The sequence below is a fragment of the Nicotiana tabacum genome, chromosome 22 (genome assembly GCF_000715075.1).
Source record: "Nicotiana tabacum cultivar K326 chromosome 22, ASM71507v2, whole genome shotgun sequence".
NCBI classification, from domain to species: domain Eukaryota; kingdom Viridiplantae; phylum Streptophyta; class Magnoliopsida; order Solanales; family Solanaceae; genus Nicotiana; species Nicotiana tabacum.
In genome coordinates this window covers 34,411,002-34,430,869 of record NC_134101.1, presented here as the reverse complement: position 1 = coordinate 34,430,869, position 19,868 = coordinate 34,411,002, and the positions used below count along the sequence as shown (strand labels likewise).

Below are 19,868 nucleotides of genomic sequence, written 5' to 3'. Positions count from 1 at the left end.
TGTGTACCTAATGTAGATGGTTTGCGTGAGCTGATTCTCCAAGAAACTCACAGTTCACAGTACTCTATTCATCCAGGCGTCGCAAAGATGAATAAGGATTTGAAACAGCACGATTGGTGGAGGCGGATGAAGAAAGATATAGTTGGGTTTGTATCTCGGTGTTTAAATTGTCAATAGGTAAAGTACGAGCACCAGAGACCGGGCAGATTGCTACAGAGACTTGAAATTCCGAAGTGAAAGTGGGAGCGTATTACCATGGACTTCGTAGTTAGACTCCCACGGACTTTGAGAAAGTTTGATGTTGTTTGGGTGATAGTAGATTGGTTGACTAAATCTATGCATTTTATTCCGGTCGGTACTAATTATTCTTCGGAGCGGTTGGCTGGGATTTATATTCGCGAGATTGTTCGCCTACACGGTGTGTCGGTGTCCATTATTTCAGATCGGGGTACGCAGTTTACCTCACAGTTTTGGAGGGCAGTTCAGCGAGAATTGGGCACACAGGTTCAGTTGAGTACAACATTTCACCCTCAGACGGACGGACAGTCCGAGCACTCTATTCAGATATTGGAGGATATGCTACGCGCTTGTGTCATTAATTTTGGGGGTTCTTGGGATCAATTTCTACCACTCGCAGAGTTTGCTTACAATAATAGCTACCAGCCAAGCATTCAGATGGCTCCATATGAAGCTTTATATAGGAGACGGTGTCGGTCTCCGGTGGGTTGGTTTGAGCCTGGTGAGGTTAGACTATTGGGTACTGACTTGGTTCAAGATGCTTTAGAGAAGGTCAAAGTAATTCAGGAACGGCTTCGCACGGCACAATCTAGACAGAAGAGTTATGCCGACAGGAAGGTTCGTGATGTTGTTCACATGGTTGGGGAGAAGATTCTGCTCAAGATTTCACCCATGAAGGGTGTGTTGAGTTTCAGGAAAAAGAGGCAAGTTGAGCCCTCGGTATATTGGGCCTTTTGAGATACTTAAGAAAATTGGGGAGGTGGCTTATGAACTTGCTTTGCCACCTAGTCTATCAGTTGTTCATCCAGTGTTCCATGTATCCATGCTCCGAAAGTATGTCGGGGATCCGTCTCACATTCTGGATTTCAGTACAGTACAGCTGGACGGTAATCTGACTTATGATGTGCAGCCGGTGGCTATTTTAGACCGGCAAGTTCGAAAGCTAAGGTCAAAGAACATCGCATCAGTGAAGGTGCAGTGGAGAGGCCAGCCCGTCAGAGAAGCTACTTGGGAGATGGAACAGGAGATGCGGAACAAATATCCACACTTATTTGAGACTCCAGGTATTATTCTAAACCCGTTCGAGGACGAACATTTGTTTAAGAGGGGGAGAATGTAATGACCCGGCCGGTCGTTTTGAATATTATAACCCTATTTCCCCATTTACTGCTCAATTTATTCCTTGCTATTGATTTATGACTTATCAGGTTAGTTGGTTCGGGTCCGGAAGGAATTCGGAGTGAAATGAGACACTTAGTCTCATAATTGAAAAACATTAAGTTAGAAAAGTGGACCGGATATGGACCTATGTGTAAACGACCTCGGATTTGAATTATGATAATTCCAATAGCTCCATATGGTGATTTCAGACTTAGGAGCGTGTCCGGAAGAATTTTTGGAGGTCCGTAGAGGAATTAGACTTGAAATGCCGAAAGTTAAATTTTTGGGAAGTTTGACCGAGGGGTTGACTTTTTGATATCGGGGTCGAAATATGATTCTGAAAATTTTAATAGGTATGTTATGTCATTTATGACTTGTGTGAAAACTTTGAGGTCAATCGGACGTGATTTGATAGGTTTCGCGTTATTTGTAGAAATTCAAAATTTCAAAGTTCAATAGGGTTGAATTGGGGCGTAATTCATGGTTTTAGCATTGTTTGAGGTGATTTGAGGATTCAACTAAGTTCGTATGATGTTTTAGGACTTGTTTGTATATTTGGTTGAAGTCCCGAGGGCCTCGGGTGAGTTTCGGATGGTTAACAGATCAAAAATTGAACTACAACAGTTGCTGCAATATCCTTCTGTTGGAAATTTCTTCTGCCAGATTCGCGCCTAGAAATTTCTCAGAATCGAGCCCAGAAATCGAGCCCAGATGTGAGCCCAGATCGAGCCCAGGGTCGAGGGCCATAATCGAAGCCATGATCGAGCCCAGGGTCGAGGGCCACGATCGAAGCCATGATCGAGCTCAGGGTCGAGGCTCAGGGTCGAAGGCAGGGTCGAAGACATGATCGAAGGCCTAGGATCGAGGGCCAGGATCGAGGACCTCGATCGAAGGCCAAGATCGAGGTAGGACCGAGGTTGTCTGGGAAGAATTATAAAAACAGGGACTTCGTCCCATTCGCCATTTTTGACAAATTGGAGCTTGAGGGGAGGCGAGTTTTGATATATTTTCAAGAAAAACTTGAGGTAAGTCCCTTGTGATCATTTCTACTCCATAATATTAAATTATCATCGAATAATCCGACTAGATTACATGATTTTGAGGTGTAAATCAGAGATTGGAACTTAGAATTTGGAAATAAGATTTGTAGATTTGAGGGTTGAGTTGAGGTCGGATTTTGGTAAAATTGGTATGGATAGACTCGTGGTTGAATGGGCTTTCGGATTTTGTAACTTTTGTCGGGTTCCGAGACATGGGCCTCACGGGCGATTTTTGAGCTAAATTTCAGATTTTTATGAAAAATAAGTATTTTCTTATGGAATTAATTCTAATAAATTTTATTGACTGAAACGAATTATTTGTGACTAGAATCGAGGCATTCAGATGCCGATTTGCGAGGCAAAGGCATAGCAGAGTAAAGAGTTTCATGTTTTGAGGTAAGTAACAGTTTTAAATCTGGTCATGAGGGTATTAAACCTCGGATTTTGGTATCATGTGATTATTTTGGAGGTGACGCACATGCTAGTTAACGGTCATGTGGGCGTGCACCGAGGGGATTGTGACTTGGTCCGTCCCGAGAAACTGTAAAGTTGAATAATTTGTTGTTAACTATATGCTCTCTATGTGTTGATATAAATTTGACTGTAAATCATGTTAGAAATCATGCTTAGGCTATGTGATAGTACTGTTGGGACCCACAGAGGTCGCGTACTTGTTGAATTGCCTGGTAAATGCTATATGTACGCAGTCTCAGTTTTTACTTGCATATTTTATCTCAGTCTCTGTTATTATTATTGATACATCATATCATTGTTGTTTGGGCTGATTTCATGATTAATGAGAGCCCGAGAGACTGGAGAGATTTATGATTGAGAGAGGCCGAGGGCCTGATTGTGAGATATTGATATCATAGCACGTGAGTTGGCCGTGCAGATCCTTATATTATACTATACTATAGCACGTGAGTTGGTCGTGCAGCATGTGAGTTGGCCTTGCGGATCCTTATATTATACTATAGCATGTGAGTTGGCTGTGCGGATCCAGATATTTATATTATGGCACGTGAGTTGTCCGTGCAGATTATACCGCTTGGGCTGTAGGAGCCCCTCCGGAGTCTGTACACCCCCAGTGAGCGCAGGTACCCATTGAGAGTGAGTGATGAGGGCTGAGAGCCCAGGGAGTGATGAGGGTTGGGAGCCCAGTGAGTGATTGTTGTCCTAAGAGGTTGTACTTGATTTCCATTTGTTGTTGCACTTAGTTGCTATATGTCATTGTTATGAAATCTGTGAAAGATTGTTGATATACGGATTACATGAACAGAAACTGTATAAAAATTGATTTGACATTAAACTGCCAGATTTGATAGCATGTCTATTCTTTGCTGGAATTACTAGAAATGAACCAAAACCGTGTAGCTCGTTACTATCTTCAGTTCCTTATTTATTATTGTTACTTTCTGAGTTGGTTATACTCATACTACACCTTGCACTTCGTGTGCAGATCCAGGTATTTCCGGACATAGCGAGTGTTGATCCTTTCGCGCGGTTGCTTTTCAGGAGATTTTGAGGTAGCTGTCGTGTTCCGCAGATCTTGTCTCTCCTTCTCTATCTCTTTGTTTACTGTATTTGGTCTCAGACTATTATAGACTATATTTTTCAGACTTGTATTCATATTAGATGTTCATGTACTTAGTGACACCAGGTTTTGGGGAGTGTTTGTATTGTATTTAAATATTATATTTTCAACCTTAAAGAGAAGTTTTGGTTTATTGAGATTATCGACTTGCCTAGTATCGAAATAGGCGACATCACGACAGATTGAGATTTTGGGTCGTGACATTATAGAAGAGATTTGTTTATGCGCAACTAATATTTATATTATTAAATATTAATATTATGTGATTATTGTGCCAAATGGGAGAATATAAGTTTTCCTACGTGTGTGGCCCAATAGGTTTAAGACCCATAATTAATACTTTATCCATTCCAGTTTATATAAACATATTTTCTTTTTAATCCGTTCCAAAAAGAATGACTTCTTTCTAAATTTGGAAATAATTTAGCTTAAACTTCCAATTCTACCTTTAATGAGAAACTTTTATAACCACACAAATACTTTTTGACTTGTTTAGGACCACAAATTCAAAAATCTTTATTTTTTCTTAAACTCCGTGCCCAGTCAAACATGTTCACATAAATTAGAACGGATGAAGTATTTAATTAATGAGCAAATCTCATCCGTCTGATTGGCTACTTGATGGACGTACCAGATTATATCTAAATCTCCATATATTGGTCATCCCTCCACTCATTAAGGTTACCACTTTTCCTACATACAATTTCATCATTGACGGATGTGGTAACGTAAGGCTAGGGCTAGGAGGTAGAAACTAATTTACCAATTAACGATTCCGATTCACGATAATGGCTTCCGATTCAGGTATGTTTTCTTTCACGATTATATGTAAGATTATCATAATGTTCAAGATCCTGGAATGAATTAAAGTTTATATTTACTACAATTAACCCCAGCCCATTGAAGGAAATTAAAGAACCGAGGAGTTCATTAATCATATATAATTACACCAAGATTAAGAGTGAACGGAACTGTCCCTACTAGAAACTGCCCACAACTAACTATTTTATCTTCTGAATGTGCAACTAAATCTACTCAAAACTCTTCTCTTCATTAATCACAAGGTTAGAGAAACTTTTATTACACATGCAATTAATCCTTTTACAATCATCACCTAATGGAGCAAAGCCATTACCAAAAATAAAACAAATCCAAGAGACGATGCCATCCGTTGGAAAAAATTAACAAAGCGCTATAAGATTTCATGAACGTATAAGCTGGGGCAATCCTCAGTTTCTACTTTCAGTTCATACTGTGTTATATAAGGATGGCGCAGCAACTGCTCCGCCGTCCACCTTCTAGAAGGATCCCTTTGCAAACAGCAAGCTATGAAGTCCCGGAACTCCGGAGAAGCAGTAGACGGCGCCTGTGGCGGCTGCGACGTACAAATGGCCGTCATAACACTCCACCAATTCCCACCAGAAAATGGAAACTTTCCCAAGTAAAGTTCCAGGATACTTAATCCCAAACCCCATATATCCTCAGCATATCGATATATATTCTGCTGGCCTGTATTCAGGTCCGTGTTGATTCTCTCGGGACTCATGTAACTGATACTTCCCACAGACAAATCCATGGTTTGCTCCAAAAATCTCGAGATTCCGAAGTCCGCGATCTTCACTTCGCGCATAGAGTTCATTAACATGTTGGAGGGTTTGATATCTCTGTGCACAATATTGCGGCTGTGAAGGTAGAAGAGTCCGGAAAGAACCTGGCCGGTAAAATCAGAAAGGACGGGCTCGTAAGGGATGTGAATCCCTTCCAGAGAGCCGTTATCCATGTACTCGAGAAGGATTTGGATTTCCCCATTGTGATCAAGCACGTCGTGACATTTCACGACGTTAGGGTTATTTACATCCAGGAGAATTTCGATCTCCCGGCACATCTTGGGGCGAATGGAGTCCTCGTGGATACAGGAGATCACCTTGAGCGCGTAAAGTTCACCGGTGGGCCTGTGATGGACCTTGTACACCGAACTACCGAAGCCGCTTCCGATGCGATTGACGCGCATGAGATCGGATGAGGAGGGTGGTGCCGCCATGAATGAGGAAGAGGCGGTGGCTGATGGAAGTCGCATGATGGATAAGTAATAGTGATATGGAAAAAACTTAGGTATGTGTTTTTTCTCCTCTGTTATTTCTTAGAATTAGGGATGGAAAAAGGTAGCAATTATAGAGAGCTAATGATAAAAAGGGCAAAACAGAGAGGGATTTCCTTCAACTCTTGTTGGTTGGGAAAATAGCAATCAAATACACTGATATATAGACGCCATTCAAAGAGAGGATCATAGACCAAAGACGGTGCTCTTTTCTTTTTCTTTTTGCGTTTTATTGGCTCCAAATACTGTGACTAACAAATAGGGCAGAGGAGATTCAGAGAAGAACAATATCAGCTCTTGAATTTGGTGGTTTGTTAAATCTGGCTTGCAATCGGGAAACAGAAGACATTGACTGTTGAATTGACAGAAGTAGAGGAATTGAAAATTTGACCCACAAGCTCGAAAGTTGAATAGTCAAGAATTACACGTACCTCCTCTAAAATTTAGGAATTGTAACACATATAAGCAGTAATACGTTCACTTCAATCATAGGAAACTTCCCAATCAATTACAGTTAGCCAACGACATTGAACTCTACATAATCATCTCCAAAACTCAACAGACCAAGTTTACTTCTGACCTCTAACTGCATCATCATTCCATTCCATGCATGACGTTACGTATTTGGTTGTTGTGTGTGCAAGCAAGTTACTATTGACCAAGTCTAAACTGAAACCGCATAGAATATTTAAGACACAAAGGTGTGGTAGGAAGGAAAATGTTTTCCTCGAAAAAAAAAATTATAGAAAATATTTTCATAAAAAATAAGTAGTTTTCTTACTTATTTTTTGGCGTTTGGTTAGTTAGCAATTTTTTTTATAGAAAATATATAGTCTCGGCAAATATTATGGGAAATGAAATGGTGAGGGCATGGGCGAGGGGAGAGAAAGGGGCCGAGAGAAGAGCGGGTGGTACGTCGGGGCCGCGGGTTGGTTGGGGGAAGGGGAGGTTTGCCAGGGAGGGGGGTTGGATGGTGGGCTGAGGTGTGTGGTTGGGGCTTTGGGTGCTGGGGTGAGGAGGGTGTGAATTGGGGGGTGGGGGTGAAAAAGGTTGAAAGATAAGAGTTTTAGAAAATGTTCTTGTTCATTTCTATAGGGAAGTAAAATGAGTTCAGAAAAAATATTTAAGCTAACCAAACATAAGAAAATTAGCAATCATATTCCGTAAAAATGTTCTCTTTCATACCAAACACACCCTAAATATAGGTATAGTAGCCTCCTTAGAAGATTACAAATAAGACACAATGATTTCTTCTACTTATGGGGTAATTCGTCGAATTTTCAACTGAGCTAGCTCGAAACAATGCCCTCTGTCTTTTGCAATATCCTCTAGATAGTTGGCATCAGATGAATACAAAAGAAATTGGGATTGGAAAATAAGCACCACACAAAGTTCAACCAAGCCAATTTTGTCAGTGTGTTTATTTAGTCAGTTTTTGATTTGGTCAAATTGAGGAGAAAGCGCACTTGCTTGTGGTGTAGAATGTCTGAAAAGTCCTCACTCAATTCTTCATTGAAAACATTGATTTATCTTTGACTTTTTCTACGTTTATGGGATTTGATGTTATTATATTTACCGGTCGAAGTGTATGAATTTCCCTGATTCTGAAGCCATATATTCAGAGCAACCCTTTTTGAGAGAGCTTTAGACACATCTTTGAAAAGTCGTTGCTTGCATAAGCACAACTGGTTTCCCAACTCTGGGACTTACAGATATTTCGAAATGCAAAATCCAAGATGCCACTTCCTAATTCTTTTGATTCAACTTGTCTCCATCATTAGCTTTTGCCAATACATAATGCCAGTAAGTGGTGAAGATGAAACTAATGCTGTAAAGCAGGTGGATATAGGCATAATTCTTGATATGGAAACAACTGTAGCAAAAGTAATGCACACATGTATCTTGCTAGCTCTTGAAGATTACCATGCCGCTAATCGCAGTGCCATTAGGATAGTCCCTCACTTCAGGGATTCCAAGAAAGATGATGTTGAAGCAGCATCCGCTGGTAAATTCTGCTCCATGATATATTCTGTTAAACTAGAATTTTTTACTGTCTTTGCTTCACGAGTCAGATATACTCTTATAGTTAAAGTTATTTATGCCATATTTGCACAAAATATTCTCCTTTTTCCAAAGTTTTCTAATTTCCCTTTGGTTTTCCTTTTTTGAAAGGGATGTTCAGATAAATTCTTATAGTCTGATTGTGTATATGCAGCCATATACTTGCTGAAGGATGTTCAAGTACATGCTATCTTTGGGCCACAAATGTCTACACAAACTGATTTTGTGATTGACATAGGGAACAGAGTAAAAGTTCCGATCATTTCTCCAGCAACAAGTCCTTCACTTTCAGTCAAGGAAAATCCCTACTTCATCAGAGCAGCACTTCCTTCTTCCAGCCAGACTAAAGCCATAGCAGCAATTGTTAAAAACTATGATTGGAGGGAGGTTGTAATCATCTATGAGGATAGCCCCTATGGAACCGGGATAGTTCCATATTTGACTGATGCCTTACTGGAAACCAGCACTTTAGTCTCCTATAGAAGTGTTATTTCTCTTTCAGCCAATGATGATCAAATCCTCAGGGAGCTACACAAAATGAATACAATGCAGACCAGGGTCTTCGTCGTGCACTTGCTACCATCCCTTGCCTCGCGCCTTTTCCTTATGGCCAAAGAAGCCGGGATGATGAGGAAGGGATATGCGTGGATCATCACAGATGTGCTAACAAGTGTTCTGGACTCGGTAGATCCTTCAGTGATTGAGTCATCAATGCAAGGTGTTCTTGGTGTAAAGCCTTATGTTCCAAGATCAAATGAGCTTAACAATTTCACCAAGAGATGGAGAAAGAGATTTCGTCAGGAGTATCCAGACATGGACACAGTAGAACTCAATGTTTTCGGGCTATGGGCATATGATAGCATCACAGCATTAGCAAAAGCAGTAGAGAAGGTGGGCACTACTGCTATCCCAAAATTCAAGAAACCAAACACGAGAGAGAACTTAACGGACTTAGATGCACTTGGAACCTCAGAATTCGGATTTCTGCTCATTGACTATATGCAAAACATAACGCTAAAAACAGGATTAAGTGGTGATTTCCATATAATTGATGGAGAATTGCAGCCTTCCCCATATCAAATTGTTAACATAATTGGGAAAGGAGAGAGAAGCGTTGGATTCTGGATAAAGAAGGATGGAATTTTGTATAAACTGAAGATGAATGGGAAAACAGCTAAGAGTAATAATAAACAACTAGGGACCATCATTTGGCCCGGTGGATCTACTATTTTTCCTAGAGGCTGGGAAATACCCACAAGCGGGAACAAGTTAAAGGTTGGAGTTCCTGTCAAAGGAGGGCTGGAGCAATACATTAAAGTGGAAATAGATTCAAAAACACAAGCAGTTACTGCAACTGGTTTCTGTGCAGATGTCTTCAAAGAAGTTATCCAATCTATGCCATATGCTGTCCCTTGCGAATTTATTCCATTTCCAATAGCACATAGCCCCACTTCTCAAGACTATGATGATCTTGTTTACAAGATCCTTTCTCAGGTAATATCTAATCCTTGTTTGAATTGACCTCTTTAGCTGTATCCCTTATTTACATGCTCCTTTCTGAGACTTTCTTATCTACTTTCTGCTTTTGCTTTTGCTTTTGCTGAGGAAGACCAACCATAGATACTGCACTAAAATTGTTTGCTTGAACCAGGAATATGATGCAGTTGTAGGTGATGTGACCATTTTAGCAAGCCGTTCCAAGTATGTGGATTTCACATTACCTTTTACAGAGTCGGGTATTTCAGCAGTTGTGCCTGTAAGGGATGATGAGAGAAAGAATGCATGGATTTTCTTGAAACCTCTAAAGAGCGAACTTTGGATAACAACTGGAGCATTCTTTGTCTTCATTGGTTTTGTGGTCTGGGTACTCGAACATCGTGTAAATAAAGATTTTCGAGGACCTAAACGCAAGCAAGTTGGGATGGTATTCTGGTTTTCCTTCTCAACTCTCGTTTTTGCTCACAGTAAGTCTCTTAACTCAAACCAAAGTATATATGAAAGCTTTACATTAATTATCCTTGTTTTTCAACAAATCATATATATGGCTGGTTGCAGAAGAGAGGGTAACAAGCAACTTAACTAGATTTGTGGTGATTGTGTGGGTTTTCGTGGTTCTTGTGCTGACATCAAGTTATACCGCCAGTTTAACATCTATGTTAACGGTGCAACAACTCCAACCTACTATAACAGACCTCAATGATCTCATCAAGAATGGAGAATATGTTGGGTACCAAAAAGGTTCCTTTGTCGAAGACATCTTGAAGCGCATGAAATTTGAGAGCTCCAAGTTTAGAAGTTATAGCACATTGGAAGAGTACAATGATGCCCTCTTAAAAGGAAGTAAAAATGGAGGAGTTGGTGCAATTGTTGATGAACTACCTTATCTCAGACTCTTCCTTAACAAGTACTGCAAAAAGTATATTATGGTTGGTCCTACTTACAAAACTGCTGGCTTTGGATTCGTAAGATTCTCACACTCTCAGTAATGTTTTGGGACGTGTTTTTATTTGTTTAGAATGGTTTTGCTGTTTAATCAATCTAATCCATTGTTTCTCCTCAATTTCTTGCAGGTATTTCCAAAAGGATCTCCTATGGTACCTGACGTCTCAAGAGCAGTCTTGAAGGTGATGGAGGGAGAGTTTATGAATAACATAATACAGAAATGGTTTGGGAATGAAACAGATTGTCCAGAGAAAAATGGAATGGTTATAACATCTGATAGCCTCACGCTAGATAGTTTTAAGGGCCTTTTCCTCATAGCTGGTGTATCATCAGGCTCCGCTCTTGTCACATTCTTACTCATCTTCCTTCATCAGAACAGAGAAATCTTAGCCACTGATGATTCAATATGGCAAAAGCTTTCTGCACTAGCAAAAATCTTTGACGAAGAGAAAGATAACTCTAATGCTAAGTCAGAAAAGCAAGAAGCGAATGAAAGCCAAAGAGCTACACACTTCTCAGCAACTGCAGCTTACCCTGATATATTGCCCAATCTTGCCTCGCAAATCCCAGAAATCAGAACTTCTGACGGCCTAGGCGCATCCCCTGAACATGAAGGATTCTCTACACCAGAGGGATTTTCTACACCAGAACCTGGAACTCCAGCTCATGAAACCATTACAGAGGCAAATGAGGAGAGATGATACATATAACTGCTACTACAAGAGATTGTACAGAGATGAGCTAGCTTTAATATAGTTATACCAGATTACATTATAACTTTGTCGCTCTTAGCCATAATATTTGCATCAAGAGGCGGCTCTAGAATCTAGATTTGATTTGTCTAATCTTTAAGTTGTTACCATTGAATTCACTGTAAATTATTGAAATATTTATTATTGAAATTTCACTAACTTTCCACATATATTTATGTGTCGAAATTATTGAGAAAAGGATGCTCATGTCACAAGAATACCCTATTAGTTAATGATTAAATATCCTTAAAAATGAAGATTCTAGCTCATAAGTTGTTTGTTGCTCAAAAGCATAGTAGGCTACAAATGATACAGAATCTGACGCAGAAGAAAAAGAAAGAAATTTTTAAGTTTGACCTGGTTCATCAACAGCTTAATTAATAACGTAAAAACGGATCAGATTATGTTATTTTTAAGATTGTGGAAGAAAGTAGGAGATCCGTGCGCTGTTAGTTCACGGTAGCAGAGAGACAATCTTCTTGTCCAAAATAGAGTTTTTGAGCAGTATTGTCCCTTATCTTTGCGGGTAGATTTATTTTGGTCCCTCAAATAAAACATTGAACATATTTAGTCCCTTAAGTATGCTAAAGTGGAGCACCTTTAGTCTCACTGACACAATATGTTCAAAAACTAACGGTGTTACCCAACTCTGATTCATGAAACAAATCTTCTGCTCTGAAGCAAAATGTTTCCTCTAATTTTATTGGATAACGCAAATTATCACTTTAGTTCCTTATTTTTATATAATGTCTTCTAAAATTTTGACCTTGAAAATATCCCCTTATGTGCTAGTTTTCAATGAGAAAATGACATTGTATAGCCGCTGTAAAAATAATAGCCGAAAAAATGTATAAAATTTGTAAATTGTTTTGTATATATATACATTTAAAAATTTCGGTTGATTTTTCCAAAAAGAAAAGTTAAAATTTGAAAAAAGTAGAGCTGCCAAGATCACTTCTAGGCATATTATTGAAGCAAACGAATAACCAGGTTGTATTATCATTTTTAACCCGTACCAAAAACTATTTACATTTGGTAGCGGAAAAAGTATATGAAGTATATATATATATATATATATATATATATATATATATATCTTTTTGGAAAAATCAACCGAAATTTTTAAATGTATATATATACAAAAAAATATACAAATTTAATACATTTTTCGGCTATTATTTTTACAGCGGCTATACAGTGTCATTTTCTCATTGAAAACTGGCACAAAAGGGGATATTTTCAAGGTCAAAATTTTAGAAGACATTATCTAAAAATGAGGAATTAAAGTGATAATTTGCGTTATCCAATAAAAGGAGAGAAAACTTTTGCTTCAGAGCAGAAGATTTGCTTCATGAATCAGAGTTGGATAACAGCGTTAGTTTTTGAACACATTGTGTCAGTGAGACTAAAGGTGCTCCACTTTAGCATACTTAAGGGACTAAATATGCTCAGGGATATATTTGAGGGACCAAAATAGACCTACCCTCAAAGATAAGGGACAATATTGACCAAAAACTCTCCAAAATATATTAGAGTTTAACTATTTCCAAATATAAAATAATTAAAATTAATTTGTTGGAATTAGTAAATTGATACCGCAAAGGAAAATGAACTTTATGCAATTGAATTGGCTTAAAAGTCAGCTTTAAATCTCTTTTTGACTTAGCCTTCTGAATGAGTTAGCATGCAAAGAAAAGATGAAATTTATTGATATTATTATTAATATTTCAGATTATTAATTTTTGAAAGAAATATTTTTCAATCATCAACCAAATATATATCACAAATAATTTCTAAAAAATTACATTCTATGAAAAATATTTTTCATAAAAGATACCACACTTTTATCGTACCAAAAGTATGTAACGCAATGTTCACTAGCTTCTCACTTTTTTTACCTTATAAGAAAAAACTAGCTTATCACTTTTCAATTTTGTATCCTCTTTTGTCTCTCTATTCTTTGCATTGCAGACTTAGCACAACAAATTCTTTCAATCACTATTGAGGCCTGAGGGGTACCGGAAAGTTTAGGTATGTAGTTAGAACTTCAAGACAATTTAAAGAGTACTTATATATTATTCCAATTTAATCTATACATGGATTTAACCGAACATGGCTAAAAGATTAGATTGATAATATGTCATCGTTTTGCTTTTTATTCTTTTGTGTTGCAAAACAAGATAATCATAATCTAGTGAATCACACATATAATCTTATGAAATTTCATTCAATATCTACAAAAAGTATTCGCTCAAACAAAAGTGTTGCAAACTAAAGAGAAATACAAGTTTAAAAGATAGTAGAAATTTCTATTCTCATTTTGGTTTTCTTTTCCAAATTTTCTTTTTCTTTTTGTCATTTTATAGGAAATATGATTTAATAAAGTTATGTGGCATGAAATAATTCAATAGATGCATACTTTGTTAAGAAATTCAAATGAGGTAGTTTTGTTACTTAAAATATGAATTAATGATATCTGATATTTGAAACCACATGAGAGGTTTATGCAATATTCTTATAATAAACGGGCAATGCAAATCCCCGATGAAATAAGAAAGAAAATTAGCAATGTAGGTGCCAGGAGAATGTCATATTTCTATATCTTACTCTTACATTAACAATTAGGGTGAGCCAATGACACCTACATAAATACATAATCATCTTCAAAACCCAACAGACCAAGTCTACTTCTAACATCTAACTGCGTCATCATTCCATTCCATGCACTACTTTTGATGTGCAAGCAAATTACTACTGACCAATTCTGAACTCAAACCGTGTAAAATAATAGTTTGGTATATAGTAGTTATCTAAGTCTAGAGACAATAATGTTCTCTTCTACTTATGGTAATTTTCATACGATTTGACTGAGCTAAATTTGTCAACTCCCTCTGCGTTTTGTCAAAATATGGAAAGTCCATTCAATATCTCTAGATAGTCGGCATCAAATGAATACAAAAGTAATTGTGGATTGGAGGGATGAGTACCACGCAAAGTTCAAACCAATATCAATTTTGTCAGTGTGTTAATTTAGTCAACTTTTGATTTGGTCAAATTAAGGAGGAATCTTGCTTGTTAAAAGTCCTCTCACGACTCTTATTTGAATGCTTTATTTTTGACTTTTCATGCTACGTTGTTATAGGTACGAAGGCAATTATTGGTTGAAATGTATGATTATATATCCAGAGCTTCCCAATTAAGAGAGCTTTACACACTCTCTGAAACGTAGTTACTTTCAAAAGCCCCAACTGCTTGTTGCCCAACTCTTAGAATATTTACCAGAGCTTTTCAGATGCAAAATCAAAGATGCCACTTCCTGATTCTATTCATTCAGTTTGTCTCTATCATTAGCTTTTGCCACTACATAATGCCAATAAGTGGTGAAAATGAAACTAATGCCGTAAAGAAGGTGGATGTGGGTATAATTCTTGATCTGGAAACAAATGTGGCAAAAGTAATGCACACATGTATCTTGCTAGCTCTTGAAGATTACCATGCCGCTAATCGCAGTGCCATTAGGGTAGTCCCTCACTTCAGGGATTCCAAGAAAGATGATGTTGAAGCAGCATCCGCAGGTAAATTCAGCTCGTGATTTACTGCTTTAAACTAGCATATCTTACTTTCTTTGATTCACAAGTCAGACATACTCTGGTATTATGGCTACTTGCACAAGATAATGTCTTTTTCTCTAAGATACTCTTATTTTCACTTTGGTTTTCCTATTTTGAAAGGGATGTTCAGAAAATATCTTACAGTCTAATTGTGTATGTGCAGCCATATACTTGCTAAAGGATGTCCAAGTACAAGCTATCTTTGGGCCACAAATGTCTACACAAACTGATTTTGTGATTGACATAGGGAACAAAGTAAAGGCTCCTGTCATTTCTCCAGCAACAAGTCCTTCACTTTCAGTCAAAGAAAATCCCTACTTCATCAGAGCAGCACTTCCTTCTTCCAGCCAGACTAAAGCCATAGCAGCAATTGTTAAAAACTATGAGTGGAGGGAGGTTGTAATCATCTATGAGGATAGCCCCTTTGGAACGGGGATAGTTCCACATTTGACTGATGCTTTACTGGAAATTAGCACATTAATCTCCTATAGAAGTGTTATTTCTCCTTCAGCCAATGATGATCAAATCCTCAGGGAGCTATACAAGTTGAATACAATGCAGACGAGGGTGTTCATCGTGCACTTGCAATCATTTCTTGCCTCTCGCCTTTTCTTCAAGGCCAAAGAAGCTGGGATGATGAGCAGTGGATATGCATGGATCATCACGGATGTGCTAACGAGTCTTCTAGACTCGGTAGATCCTTCAGTGATTGAGTCATCAATGCAAGGTGTTCTTGGTGTAAAGCCTTACTTTCCAAGATCAAACGAGCTTAACAATTTCACCAAGAGATGGAGAGAGAGATTTCGTCGAGAGTATCCAAACATGGACCAAGTTGAACTCAATGTTTACGGGCTGTGGGCATATGATAGCATTACCGTCTTAGCAAAAGCAGTACAGAATGTGGGCACAACTGTCATCCCAGAAGTCAAGAAACCAGACACTAAAGAGAAGTTATCGGACTTGGATGCACTTGGAACCTCAGAATTGGGATCTTTGCTCATTCACACTCTGCAAAACACATCCCTAAAAAGAGGACTGAGTGGTGATTTCCGTATCATTAATGGAGAATTGCAGCCATCCCCATATCAGATTGTGAACATAATTGGGAAAGGAGAGAGAAGCATTGGATTCTGGACAGAGAGTGATGGAATTTCATATAAACTGACTATGAATGGGAAAACAGCTAAGAGTAATAATAAGCAACTAGGTACCATCATTTGGCCGGGTGAATCTACTATTGTTCCGAGAGGCTGGGAGATGCCCACAAGTGGGAAGAAGTTAAGGGTTGGAGTTCCTGTCAAAGGAGGTTTGGAGCAATTCATCAAAGTGGAAATAGATTCAAAAACACAAGCAGTAACCGCAACTGGTTTCTGTGCAGATGTCTTCAAAGAAGTCATCCAATCTTTGCCATTTGCTGTCACTTACGAATTTATTCCATTTCGAATACCAGATACCCAAACTCTTCCAGACTATGATGATCTTATTTACAAGATCTCTTCCAAGGTAATATATAATCCTTGTTTGAATTAACGTCTTTGGTTGAATACGTTATTCACATGCTCCTTCTTGGGACTTTCTTATCTACTTTCAGATTTTTGACCCACCATAATTACTGCAATAAACATTGTTTGCTTGAACCAGGAATATGATGCAGTTATAGGTGATGTGACCATTTTAGCGAACCGATCCAAGTATGTGGATTTCACATTACCTTTCACGGAGTCAGGTATTTCTGCAGTTGTGCCAGTAAGGGATGATGAGAGGAAGAATGCTTGGATTTTCTTGAAACCTCTAAAGACCGAACTTTGGATAACAACTGGAGCATTCTTTGTCTTCATTGGTTTTGTGGTTTGGGTACTCGAGCATCGTGTAAACAAAGAGTTTCGAGGACCCAAACACAAGCAAGTTGGGATGATATTCTGGTTTTCCTTCTCAACTCTCGTTTTTGCACACAGTAAGTCTCTTACTTAAAGCACAGTACATATGAAACCTTTACATTCTCCTTGTTTCTCAACAAATGATATGGCTGGTTGCTGCAGGAGAGAGGGTAACAAGCAACTTAACAAGATTCGTGATGATTGTGTGGGTTTTTGTGGTGCTGGTGCTGACATCAAGTTATACAGCCAACTTAACATCTATGTTAACAGTGCAACAGCTCCAACCTACTATAACAAACCTAAATGATCTCATAACAAATGGAGAATATGTTGGGTACCAAGAAGGTTCCTTTGTCAAAGACGTCTTGAAGCGCATGAATTTTGATAGCTCCAAGTTTAGAAGTTATAGCACATTGGAAGAGTACAATGATGCCCTCTCAAGTGGAAGTAAAAATGGAGGAGTTGGTGCAATTGTTGATGAACTACCTTATCTCAGACTCTTCCTTAACAAGTACTGCAAGAAGTATATTATGGTCGGTCCAACTTACAAGGCTGCCGGCTTTGGATTCGTAAGATTCTCGCACTCCAATGGTGTTTTGGAACGTGTTTATATTTGTTTAGAATGGTTTGTATTTTATTCAATCTGATCCATACTTTTTTCTCCATAATTTCATGCAGGCATTTCCAAAAGGATCTCCTTTGGTACCTGACGTCTCAAGAGCAGTCCTGAAGGTGATGGAGGGAGAGTTTATGAATAACATAATACAGAAATGGTTTGGGAATGAAACAGATTGTCCAGAGAAAGATGGAATGGCTATAACATCTGATAGCCTCACACTAGATAGTTTTAAGGGCCTTTTTCTCATAGCGGGTGTAGCTGCAGGTTCCGCTCTTCTCATATTTTTCTTCATCTTCCTTTATCAGAATAGAGAAATCTTAGCCACTGATGATTCAATATTGCAAAAGCTTTCTGTAATAGCAAAAGTCTTTGATGAAGAGATAGATAACTCTAATTCTAAGTCAGAAAAGCCAGAAGGCAATGTGAGCCAAACGGCTACACCATTCGCAGCAAGTGCAGCTTCCCCTGAAATATTGCTCGATCTTGCTTCGCAAAGCCCAGAAATCAGAATTTCCGACAGCCTAGGAGCATCCCTTGCAGAGGAAGGGTTTTCTACACCAGAACCTGGAACTCCAGTTCATGAAACCCTCATAGGGACAACCGAGAGAGATGATACATATAGCTGCTACAATAATAATGAACACAATTGAATAGGGCCCTACAAGAGATTGTACAGAGATGACCTAGCTTTAGGGTTAGTTAAATCACATTATATTATAACTTTGTCACTCTTGGCCGTAATATTTTTATCAAGAGGCGGCTAAAAAATTTAGATATGATGGTTCAATCTTTAAGTTCTTACTATGAATTCATTGCACTTTTGTAATTATAGATTTTTAATTCAATATTTCTTGAAATTCTATTACTTTTCCACTTATATTTATGTTCCATGTTGAAATTACTGGGTTCAGAAGTTGAACCCAATAAATAAGGAAGCATCTGCCTCTGTTTTCAATTTTCATCAAGGTTTTCGGGTGGGCAAACGAAAGATTTCAGAGGAATAGGAACAGAACATCACTTACCAATACTTACAGACCCATTTAAGATGCCACAAGCATAATTTAAAATATCTAGCAAAATTTGCAAATTGCCAACTGAGAAACAAATGGAGCTTTTAGAGGAAAATCCACAGAGAAAAGGATGCTCATGTCTCAAGAACAGCATATTGGTTAATTAATTAGCTATCCATAAAAATGAAATTTTTAGCTCAAAAGTTATTTGCAACTCAAAAGCATACTTGTTAAACTACAAATGATACAGAATCTGAGGCAGAAGAAAAAGACAGAAAACTCTAAGTTGACCTGGTTCATGAACTACTTTTAGTCAATGACGTAAAAAAGGTAAGGTCAGATTATGTTATTTTAGAATTTTGGAAGAGAAAATTGGACCTGGAATATTTGAGAAGGGAACCATTATATCTCCTCTGCATTCCCACAAGTGTTTATGTAACAATTCTGCAGTTAGATGTGTAGATATCCCCTTCCATGGCGGCAGATTCAGTCAAGTAGGAAGCGGAACTGAGGGTTAAATGGGAGGATGAGGTAAAAAAGATTTTGAAGTGTTGTATAACAATTTAGAACACAAAACATATGTAAACAAAACATACGTAATTAAAGGGCTTTAGGATAAGATTAAAAATAATAAAAGTTGTGCATAAATATTAAAATTTTTAAAAAATTAAATTCATTCAAATTATTTCAAATTTTCATTTCGGTCTTCTTTCCCTCTTTCCTCCTTTTCTTTCTTCCTTCTTTCTTCTTTTTCTTCCTCATTCTCTCATTCTCTTCCTTAGTTTCTTCTTTCTCTTCAACTTTCGTTGTTGCTGATGGTTCGTCTATGTCATCTTTTTCTTCTTCATTTTCTTCCTTGTCTTTTTCTTCTTTCCCTCTTCATCTCATTTTCATCTTCTTCTTCTTTTTTTATTTTTCCTTTTTTCTTAGTGGTTTAAAATATACGAGAAAAAGAGAAAAATATGAAATTTTACAAAGTGAGTATTCTGTAAAATACCCTCGAGATATTTTGAGACATTTTCATAAATGAGTATTATGCAAAACATCCCGGGGATGTTTGAAAAATCTCCGTGGATGTTTCAAATATCTCTCGGAATGTTTGAAACATCCCCGTGATGTTTGAAACATCCACGGAATATTTCTTCTGTTTCTTTCATTTTGATGTTTGATCTTTTTTCCACAGATGTATTATCTGTGCAGATATTTTGAAATATCTCAGTAGATGTTTGAAACATCTCAGTAGATGTTTGAAACATTTCTCTAAATATTTTAAACATCTTCCTAAATGTTTGAGGATTAGGAGTGGGAGGATAAAGAAGAGCGTTGCGAGATGGAGGAGCAAGGGAAGGATAGAGAGGAGCGTTGC

General features: G+C 37.9%; 3 protein-coding genes across 3 annotated transcripts; 2 read left to right on the top strand and 1 right to left on the bottom strand.

The window, feature by feature from the left end:
- Positions 1-5,082: 5,082 nt before the first annotated feature.
- On the bottom strand, positions 5,083-6,246 carry LOC107800503 (mitogen-activated protein kinase kinase 5). The gene has a single exon (XM_016623687.2). The coding sequence runs from the start codon at positions 6,107-6,109 to the stop codon at positions 5,225-5,227; it is 885 nt and encodes a 294-aa protein (XP_016479173.1). The 5' UTR covers positions 6,110-6,246; the 3' UTR covers positions 5,083-5,224.
- Positions 6,247-7,580: 1,334 nt separating this feature from the next.
- Positions 7,581-11,555, top strand: LOC107800505 (glutamate receptor 2.9). Its single transcript, XM_016623689.2, has 5 exons — positions 7,581-8,135; positions 8,346-9,685; positions 9,843-10,155; positions 10,247-10,653; positions 10,762-11,555. The coding sequence occupies exons 1-5, from the start codon at positions 7,853-7,855 to the stop codon at positions 11,332-11,334; spliced, it is 2,916 nt and encodes a 971-aa protein (XP_016479175.1). The 5' UTR covers positions 7,581-7,852; the 3' UTR covers positions 11,335-11,555.
- A 2,634-nt stretch (positions 11,556-14,189) lies between these two features.
- LOC107800506 (glutamate receptor 2.8-like) lies at positions 14,190-18,354 on the top strand. The gene is made up of 5 exons (XM_016623691.2): positions 14,190-14,960; positions 15,160-16,499; positions 16,638-16,950; positions 17,036-17,442; positions 17,552-18,354. The coding sequence occupies exons 1-5, from the start codon at positions 14,678-14,680 to the stop codon at positions 18,140-18,142; spliced, it is 2,934 nt and encodes a 977-aa protein (XP_016479177.2). The 5' UTR covers positions 14,190-14,677; the 3' UTR covers positions 18,143-18,354.
- The last annotated feature ends 1,514 nt before the right edge of the window (positions 18,355-19,868 follow it).

What these genes read in the sequence shown, in the direction of transcription:
- LOC107800506 (XM_016623691.2), top strand. Translation starts at nt 14,678, where the DNA reads ATGCAAAATCAAAGATGCCACTTCCTGATTCTATTCATTCAGTTTGTC. An exon ending in AACTCTCGTTTTTGCACACA is followed by an intron (nt 16,951 to 17,035) that starts GTAAGTCTCTTA and finishes TGGTTGCTGCAG; the next exon opens with GAGAGAGGGTAACAAGCAAC. An exon ending in AGGCTGCCGGCTTTGGATTC is followed by an intron (nt 17,443 to 17,551) that starts GTAAGATTCTCG and finishes AATTTCATGCAG; the next exon opens with GCATTTCCAAAAGGATCTCC.
- LOC107800503 (XM_016623687.2), bottom strand. Translation starts at nt 6,109, where the DNA reads ATGCGACTTCCATCAGCCACCGCCTCTTCCTCATTCATGGCGGCACCA.
- LOC107800505 (XM_016623689.2), top strand. Translation starts at nt 7,853, where the DNA reads ATGCAAAATCCAAGATGCCACTTCCTAATTCTTTTGATTCAACTTGTC. An exon ending in TGTTGAAGCAGCATCCGCTG is followed by an intron (nt 8,136 to 8,345) that starts GTAAATTCTGCT and finishes GTGTATATGCAG; the next exon opens with CCATATACTTGCTGAAGGAT. An exon ending in AACTCTCGTTTTTGCTCACA is followed by an intron (nt 10,156 to 10,246) that starts GTAAGTCTCTTA and finishes GGCTGGTTGCAG; the next exon opens with AAGAGAGGGTAACAAGCAAC.